This window comes from Rousettus aegyptiacus, unplaced genomic scaffold (genome assembly GCF_014176215.1).
Source record: "Rousettus aegyptiacus isolate mRouAeg1 unplaced genomic scaffold, mRouAeg1.p scaffold_m13_p_6, whole genome shotgun sequence".
Classification (NCBI taxonomy): Eukaryota; Metazoa; Chordata; class Mammalia; order Chiroptera; family Pteropodidae; genus Rousettus; species Rousettus aegyptiacus.
The window spans coordinates 50,732,507-50,741,715 of NW_023416309.1; the positions used below are offsets into that span (position 1 = coordinate 50,732,507).

General features: G+C 50.0%; 1 protein-coding gene across 4 annotated transcripts in view; it reads right to left on the bottom strand.

Moving 5' to 3' along the window:
- GFRA1 (GDNF family receptor alpha 1) overlaps positions 1 to 3,043 on the bottom strand; it is a 196,641-nt gene extending 193,598 nt beyond the window's left edge. The window contains exons 1-3 of one of the 4 annotated variants that reach the window (XM_016142491.2): positions 3,004 to 3,021; positions 1,863 to 2,153; positions 785 to 1,078 (exon numbers count right to left, since the gene is read on the bottom strand). In XM_016142491.2, coding sequence (XP_015997977.2) covers positions 785 to 1,078; positions 1,863 to 1,977 — 409 coding nt within the window. In that variant the 5' untranslated portion in view covers positions 1,978 to 2,153; positions 3,004 to 3,021. Of the gene's footprint in view, positions 1 to 784; positions 1,079 to 1,862; positions 2,214 to 2,459; positions 2,564 to 3,003 lie in introns of those variants that run through there. The other 3 variants (XM_016142490.2, XM_016142493.2, XM_036222738.1) reach the window with 3 other exon arrangements.
- Between the last annotated feature and the right edge of the window lie 6,166 nt (positions 3,044 to 9,209).

Sequence of the window (9,209 nt, forward strand, 5' to 3'; positions counted from 1 at the left end):
TGGCCGCTGAGAAATCAAATCTGTATATTAACAATCTTTTGGTGTGAGTCCCAGCGGACAATGAATACACTGGATGTTTGTGTTAGATTTACATACACAAGCCGCCTCTGTCATACAAGGACCAAAAAACTGTCACTGGAATGGATGCTTGTGACAAGCGGCCCTTTCCCTCTCTGAGCCACTTCTACATTAACCAAGGTTGAACCACATCAGCTGGTTCAACCCTCAGCTAATCCGAGATGACAAATCGTTTTTCCCACATCTGACTTTGATCAGGATCGAGGGGGTTAAAGATAGACTAGAATCTCCTGGACCTTTTATGCTTAATTCATTATCTTATGTCAGAATAGACAGAAGGGGAGAATAAAGAGAAAAACTCCAGGCAAAAAGCAGTGCAAGTCTTTGTTATTATTATCCCATGAAGCCAGCTCTCCTTAGAGAGAAGTTGTGGTTCCTTGAGTGGCCTTTAATGGGTTCCTACTAGATGCTCCGACCAGGTTTCAAAGAGGTCAGCGGGGTCTCGGGGGTGTCCCCCTCACCTCCTCACGGGTTTTCCAACAACCAAGCCCCAAGAGTGCTGCTGGGGAGGCAGCAAACACCAGCTGCCGCTGTCCCCGGGGGCCAATGAGAGGTCCTCATCCTGCAGCTGGGGAGGAGTGAGTGGCGCATGAGGTCAGCCAGACCGGGGGCTGAGGAGCCCCCCTGCTTCAGCGGGGGGTGGAAGGGTGGGAGGACCCTGGGCTGGGGGAGGGGCGGCAGGAGGGGGAGGACGCTGGGCCCGTACCCTGCAGGCTCTGGTACATGCTCCAGTAGATGCGCAGGCAGTTCTTCTCCTTCTTCATACCCCGCTTGCAGCGGCAGTTGTAGAGCGACTTCTGTTTGAGCGCCTCCATGGCGCTGCGGCACTCGTCCTTGGCTTCCAGGCCGGATGTCAGGCTGAAGTTGGTCTCCTTGCCGGCCACGCACTGCCTCAGTGTGCGGTACTTGGTGCTGCAGCTCTGCTCCTTCAGGCACTGATCGCTGGCTTTCACACAATCCAGGCGGTCCCCGCCGCTCACCTCCGCGGACAGGAGCACGTCTGCGGGTGGAGGGGAGGGCGCGTGAGCGCGGCTGGGCAGGGGCCGGCCGCCTCGCCCCCGCGGGAGGGTGCGTGCACCGCCAGGCTCCTGCGGCGCCCCGCGCCGAGAGCGGGCCCGCCCCTCTATGCCCAGAGTCCATTTTCCCTCCCGGGGACCTCCTGCCTCTTGGGTCTCCCCCGCCGCCCCACGCTCCAGGGTCCCCGAGGCTTTGTGGGCTTTCCATGGGTTGCCACAAAGCCGAGCGCTGCCTCGGGGCAGAGCTGCGGGAGTCCCAGGCCCTGGCCGCACAATCGGCCCGGCCCGGCCGGACTGAAGTCCAGGGGCCTCCCGGAGAGGAGAGCGGCGGCGGGCGGCGCGGGCGAGCCCCCGTCCAGTGCGGGGAGCACCGGGGCGCTATTCCGGGAAAAGTTTTCCCTTCGAAGTTTGTATCCTGGTCCAATACGCGCCCACGCCCCACCTGCTCGGCGCATCTCCACGAGCTCCCCGGGACTCGCACGGGGCGCTGAGTCCCGGGCTGGAGTGCTCGGACCCCATCCACTCGCCTCCAGGCGAGGTCATTAAAAAACCACAGAAAATCCAAACCAAGCACGAAACGCTGCGGGCCACTGCGCGCCGCCACCGCCTCCCTAGGCCGGGGTGCAGAAGATTTGTGATCCCCTTCCCCAAATCGAAACTTCGCCCTCCCACACCCACCACACCCGCGCCTCAATTTGGGGTGAGCTGCCGCGAGGACCCCTCGGGAAGACTCCGCGGATAAGAAAGCTAGCGGCAGCCTCGACTTACCCAGAAGCGGTAGCGCGAAGTACAGAGTCACCAGGAACATGGTGCCGGCGCGCAGCTGGTCCCCACCCCCCAAAATCCCGAGCCGCTCCTGGGTCTCTCCTAGCGAGCTCAGCATGCAGCGATCCCCGAACCGCCGTGCTGCTCCAACCGCCCGAAGTTCAGCTCCATCCGATGCCGTAGGAAACTCCCGGTCCGTCTGCCGCCACGGCCGCGGGCGACTTAGCTCCGGGCGGGCGGCTGGCGCGAGGGCGGGAGGCGGGTCCGCTTTTAGGGGTTCAGGTCCGACCCAACCTGGAACGGAGAGTGCGCTTTGAAATGAGAGCCGAGAGCGCTGGGGCTCCCCCCACCCCTGGCCCCTCTGCCCTCCCCTGCTCCCGCCTTGGAGGACTCTCCAGAGCCCGGGTGAGGGCCCACCCCCTGCCCGCGTCTGGGTGCGGGGAGGGGCGCGGGGGATGCGTGCGCGTGTATTCCTGGGAGCTGCCCACGCCGGCAGAAGGGGGGCCGGAGAGGTCGGACGCGGGCTTCCAAAGTCCAAAGGGGTGTCTCTCGGATCCACCCCAAGAGGCTGAACGCCAGCAAGTAAATAAATAACGTTACTTTCCAAGCGCGGCGAGCGGAGCCTGCCGCCGCCCGTGGTCGAAGCGGTCGGCGGCGGCGGATCTCTCGCCAGCTCTGGCGCGGAACGAGCCCCTTCTCCGGGGAACTTCGCTGCCCGCTCTGCGCGCCAGCTCGCTGGCTCCGCCGCCCGCCCCCCGCCCCGCCCGAACCACCAATCGCGGCCCCCCGTCGCCGTACTCCCTCCTCCCCGGTTCTCCTTCTTTCAGAGGTTGCGGGACGAGAGGAAACCGACGTCCGGGCCGGAGCCGACACCCGGGTAGCGAGCCCCCCTACCCGCGGCGCGTCCTCGGCTCGCTCCACACACACACCACCCCAACGCCCCGGACTCCGGCGCGTCAACGCCGCCGCCCTGGGCGAGCGCGCCCGGCCGCAGCCCCGGAGCGCCAGGGCAGGTGTAGACCCATGCTGCGCGCGCCCACTGTTCCCAAAGTTGAGGGGCGCCTGCAAGAGGGGAAGAGGGAAAGTGGGGGAGCGGCAGTGGCTTCTCAAACCGACAGAATGAAAAACTCCAAATGCCACCAACCTGGACTCAAACCGACCGTGTCCAGCTGCAGTGAGAAGCCAGATTTTTAAAATTTATTTTAGGGGGTGTCTCCCTTTTCCCTTTCCGGGCTCGCTTCTCTGTTCTAGGAAGAAAGACGCAGTAATCTTCGAGAGCCCAGAGGACCTAGTTGGTCCAGGAAGATTTCCGAGCAGAGCCCCCTAGGGCTCAGATGCCCGTCAGGGATGTTAGTGGTTATTGGGAGCTGGGCGGAGGATAGCGGGTTCCAAGGCCATATTTCTTTGCCAGGGGACCCTCTAGAGCGCAGCGCACCCCCAGTTCCCTCCGATACTCGCCGGCAGGGACGCCGCAGATGAACCCACTCGCCTGCGGTGGGACCCGGGGACCGACCCAGCACGCGCGCACAGGACACGCAGGGCTGTGCAGCCGGCGGCGAGCGCTGCCAGTTTCCGTGTGTGTATGTGTGAGTGTGTGTGTGTGTGTGTGTGTGTGTGTGTGTGTCTGTCTGTCTCCCCCACCCCCCTCCCAAACACACACGCCCGGGCACCATACACGAGGACTCTTTCTTACGCCTTCGTGCTATCACACCAGATCCTTCTTCCGAAGACAAAGTTTTTCCCCACGTCATTCGTGGCTGTGACTCAAGACTTGGCGCGATAAAGACACGCTCTGACCCAGGCCCTCGGAGTAGCGATCGCGGGATGCGCGCAGCCACTCATCCACGCCAACGCGCATACGCTCACACTCACACACAGTCTCACACCGTCTCTACCTCTCTCCTTGAGCTCGAACAAGGAGACAAAACCGGAACCCCCGGCCCACCGCATCTAAACCGCGTCAGACCTGGCTTTGGGAAATTTATAAGCAGACCTCCATTTTGGCTGTTTCAAGAGTAAATTTTAAAATAATGCATTTAAAAGACCAACATATCCAGAAGACTTCATCCCAATCCCTAGGGCCACTCGTTCTCAGACAAGCCGCTGATCCCCCCCCCCACCCTCCGCCCCCCTCCCACCCCTCCCGGCACGCCGGAGGGTGCTCCGGGCGCCTAAACGTGCACTGGGTCTAGAGAGGTGTCTGAGGACCAAAAACCCGCAGTAGTGGATGCCCGTCAGGCTTTCAAGGCTTGTTTTCGGGGTCCTTGGTGATATCCAAGTTCATCTTCCAGGGAAACCGAGTTTGAATCAAGTCTGGGTGAACCCAGCTGTCAAATCTGCAAACCCAATATACCAAACAATAGGCTGCGGAGGAGAGAAAAGAAACGCTCATTTTGATCGAGGGGGGTTAATTGAAAAGGGCATGGGCTTTGGTTGAAGTTTGAGGCCGGGGTGTAAGGGCGGGGAGAAGAGAAGGAAAGAGAAGGAGGAGGGGTGGGTCGCTCTCCATTCAACTACACAGCAGCCAGGCGCGCCCCTCGGCTGCCTCGGCTGCTCCAATACGTGCAGCACATTGTTTGGACAGTGTCTGCGCCTCGGTGCGCGCCCCAAACCCCGGGAACATCCCGCGGATCTGCGCTCCTGTGCACGTGTTCCTCCGGGGCAGGTATAAGGGGATTAATTCCCTCATCAAGCACCTCCGCTCAACACACACGCACGCACGCACGCACGCACGCACCCCATCCACGAATTTCTTGTTCGGTGTGTCAGTTTACACGGGGTTGTTGAGTAAACAAAGCAAACATATGTCACATTTTTGCGACAGATGGCTCAAACCAAGGGCTACTTAAGTTCTCTTTCTAGCAGTGGTAACAATCTAAGTTACAGGGTAGACTAAGCGGGAATGTAATTATATTTTCCAATTAGCGTCTTCATCTTGGGGAAGTTTATCTCCAAATGTTCACACACGAACCAGAGAAATCCTGTGGAGGTGGTTTTAGTGAAAGAAGTGCCAAATTAAAAGTTTATCTGAAAACTGATTTTCCCCATAGACGCCCAAAATATAAAACCCTCTTTCATCATTCCATTTTATAAATGGAGATGAATGTCTCTCTTTGGAAAATCGGTAACTGGCATTCCCATTCTCAATGGCTAGACTAACGCCTATCGTTGCTGATCATGTGGAATGGTTGGATGACAATAAGATTTCATTTAAGAACATCATGCACATCTTTCATAAGTGTTCTTTGTTTCGAAGTGACTCTGTTACCCTCATATTCCACAGGCATCTGTGTAATTGAAATTTAATAGGGTAGAGAAGGGTGGCATTAAAGTTCTCCCAATGTAAAATATGGGACTTCTTTTAAAATCTTTATGGCTTTAAGAAGATTTTAGAACAATTCGTGCACACTAGTCCTCATTAAGTTCTTACCGATGATGACAACGGAGCTTTAAACAAATAAAATAAAAATAAACCACCGCCCGCTATAACGGTGTCGTCCAATACAATAGTCATTGGCCATGTGGCTATTTCAATGAAAATTAATGCAAATTAAATAAAAGGAAAATGCAGTTTGTCATTTGCACATGTAGCGAATGGCCACCATGTTGAACAACCGGACGGCACAGATATAGAACATTTTTATCCTCACAGAAAGTTCTATTGGACAGTGCTATCCTATAATGTTGGTGTGAAACCTTGTGTATGTATAAAATTCTTAGAATAATCTAATAGTGTAGGCATAAAGTGAGCGCTTTATAAGCAGCAGCAGTAGTAGCTCTGGTGTGATGATGATGATGATGATGATGATGATGATTTCTTAATCTCTTGAAGAAGTTGAATTCGTGACGATACAGCCCACTGTTGGTACATCCTCCACTCAGAAGTAAATTGGCAGGCAAAGAAGCCAAGGAAAGGCGAATGGAAAGGTGTCAAAAGCTGATGTCCTGAAAAAGCAAAAAAATGTAGCCCTTACTCTACCTTAAGACTTTTTGTAGTAGGATATAATAAATATTCACTGCTTTACAACTATATCCACTGTCTTCTAAAAGTGAGAGAAACGCACGACTAGAAAGCTCTTAGAATGTGGAAGATAGAAATGTACTACGACTTACCGTATTAATATTATCTCTGTTTCCTTGGAGCTTATATGTTCCCGTGTGTACAGGATTGATCTCAGGATAAAAGGTGACATCGAAATATCAAATATTATTAATAATTATAAAAATTCATGCCATCTTCTGTGACATGTTTTCTCAGTAAGAAATTGGTTTTAATGCTACAAAATTAGGTTCAATCCAGCCATAAGCATGTGAAGTGAGCAATTTTCTTGCACTTTTGATTTAAGTGTATTTTCATAAGTTAACAGATGAGTAATGATGAGAATGACAGTTTGATTCCACGCGATATTTTGTCTCCTCCTCTCTCTCATTTGGCCCCATAGAATATAATGTAAAATATATTCATTTTGTAAAATTATACTGCTCAAAAACCACTCATTTTTTTTAACTCAGACTAGTTAATTGAAGTATATGACATTAGATAGTTTGACAAGCTTACATCTCTAGTTACACAAAACTACTCACTATTCCTTAAAAGTGCCATACATTTTTTTTTCTGCAGCTACATCTTTACCCACACTGTTCCATCTGCCCAATATGTGCTTCATCCTGATATTTGAAGATCCAGCTCAGCTCTAATAAGCCACTAAGAATAGAAAGGACTTTTCTGGTCAGAAAGAATCATTCTCTGTAGTGGACTCTCATGGCTCTGTTGAAATCTTCATTACAGCTGTTGTGACATTGCATTAAGATTACTTGCTATATCTGTCTCTTCAGCTAGAATGTGAGTTCCTTGAAGGCAAGAAAATGTTCTATTCTTTTTTTCTCTCTACCCCCCCCTTTTTTTTTTTTTTTGCTTCCCCAACATTTAGACTGATGGCTGATACAGTCACCTCAGTAAATGTATATTGATTGCCTGAGTAATGAGCGACGTTTTTTCTCATTATCCTCTGACACAATAAAATCCCTTTGCTATAGGAACAATACTGAATATAAGTACCTCATGCAATTACAGGTATTGCTGTTCCTATCATACTATCAAATATGTATTATTTCTTTGGGGATTTGACATTTACATTTTTTTAAACAAAACCCATTATTGTAACAGAATGCTCTTTTTCTTGTTCGCTCTAATAGTAACATATGACATATTTCATTTCTGGGAAATGATAACTTGCCTTAGGTCATATTTTAAGGCATAAAGCCAGAGGCAGAGTAACGTTCCCACCTGAGGTTCTCTAATCATCTAGAAATGTGCCTCTCTCGGGGAGGAAAGGACTTAGAAGGGCCAGATTACAACTACCCTGGAGCCTTCATCTTCAAAGGCAAATTTTTAAAAGCCAAATTTGACCCAAGAGTGTTAAAAATTCTTTTACAAACACATAAGATGTGGCACGATCTTTTATGAAAATGAGAAAATAGTAATCATTCAAAGCAGAAGGCTGATAGAAGTGTCCATATGCTGGCAGAGATCTCACCATCCAATGCTCTTCCCCAAACGTTTGCCCTTTGGCGATACAGGAAAAGCCGGTTGCTCTCAGATTTCAGAGCCATTGTCCAGACTGACTATACTAAGACGTGTCTTTTGAATATTATTTGCAAATGGAAGCTCCTTATTGGTTGTCCGACCCCTAGGAACCTATCTTAGAAAACCTCTCTTCCTCCTTAGTTTTCAAGTAATTCTCATTTCTTAGTACTAATAAGCCAGTGCAAGGATTTTAATGCATTTGTTAAAGAATATTGCATTTTGTGAGCATTGAAGTCATTTGTACTTTGGCCTTATGCCACGAAATGATTCAAGGTGTACAGCCCTGATGAAATAAAGGGCCTGTCATGTCTTATTGCTTGGATATATGGCAAAAGAGACCCCATCTTCAGGGGACTTACAAGGCTTTCTTGGCAATTGCCAAAAGTGCTGGATTAAAAGCCCTTTACCTTTCAGTTCTCTTCATCCAGAAAGAATGGGGAATGGCTGTGGTAAGGAAACACCTTTTTTCTCCACCTCTCTTCTAATAAGCCCTAAACCCTGTTCCAGGGGGACTGTTTCTTCATAAGAGCAAGAGGGAAGCTTAATCCTCAGCTTTGTCCAGTAATGAGCCTCTTCTCTCTCTCTCTCTCTCTCTCTCTCTCTCTCTCTCTCTCTCTCTCTCTCTATCTCTCTCTCGGCAGCAAACACAGATGCGGTCTGGATGAGCTTCGGGACACAGAATGAGAACGAGGCTGAAAACACTGACTCATTTCTTCAGAAGCCTTTTAGCAGCCTTTAAGACAGTAAAAACTTCTATCCCTATTGATGCTCATTAGGTCTGAACTGGTGGGATGGGGCCTCTCCCCGCCGTGGTGAAGCAAGGAAACTGCAAAGGCAACAGAAAACTTGGGAGTGAGCGGCTGGGAGGCCCCGGCTGCAACAGCGAGAGGCTCTGTAACGCAGCATGTTTGTGTCATGCCACTTACCCAGGCATCTTTTAGGAAATGCCATGGGAATGCATTGTTTACCCAGACCGAAACCTCTGGAAGCACGGTAGTATGAGCCCACTAAGACAATTAGCTTGTGGTTAATGATGACGTCCCCACCAGAACCAATTAAGCCAACGTTGCTTGTAGCACAAAGGATTTGGGGCCTGTTTGAAAGCATTTATTGTGACATCATTTAAAAGTCATTTCGAACTCATCTAAAGCCGCTGCTCTGAAAACAAATGCCGTGTAATGTTCTTAGAGATGTTGGTTTTATTTTCTCCTGTCAAAAATCTGACAAAAGTCAGTTGAAACTGTCAAGGAAAAAAAACATCACACAATATGAGGTTTTTCTCGAATTTGAAGTATAGACAGAATGACAAATCTTTCATATAGATTACTCTAGCACAAAAGTGAATTAGGATAGCCTAGGAGCTACACTATCTCAACAAATATACGAGGTCGTCCTTGACACAGTTCATAAATTTGAGGCCATGACAAAGAATTAAAATGAGATCAATTTGGTTTTGATCTGAATTATCTGTTAAGCTTAATATACAGAAGGCTCAATGGATTGAATATTTGTGTGAGTGTTTCATTTAGCCACAATCCTATTAAGAGACAAAAAAGAATTTCTCCTTTCCCATCCATAGAGTACCTCTTGGTGAAAGAACCCCTCTAGCCTTCAATATTCTGCCTCAAGGGTCAATAGAGATTCACCTGTATTTTCTAAGAATTCATTGACTGCTTGATTGATTCATGGACAGTTTGCTTTGGTTGACTTATTTATTTTCTTGTGCCTATCCAGTAGCTACTAGTGTGATGTACAGTATGGAG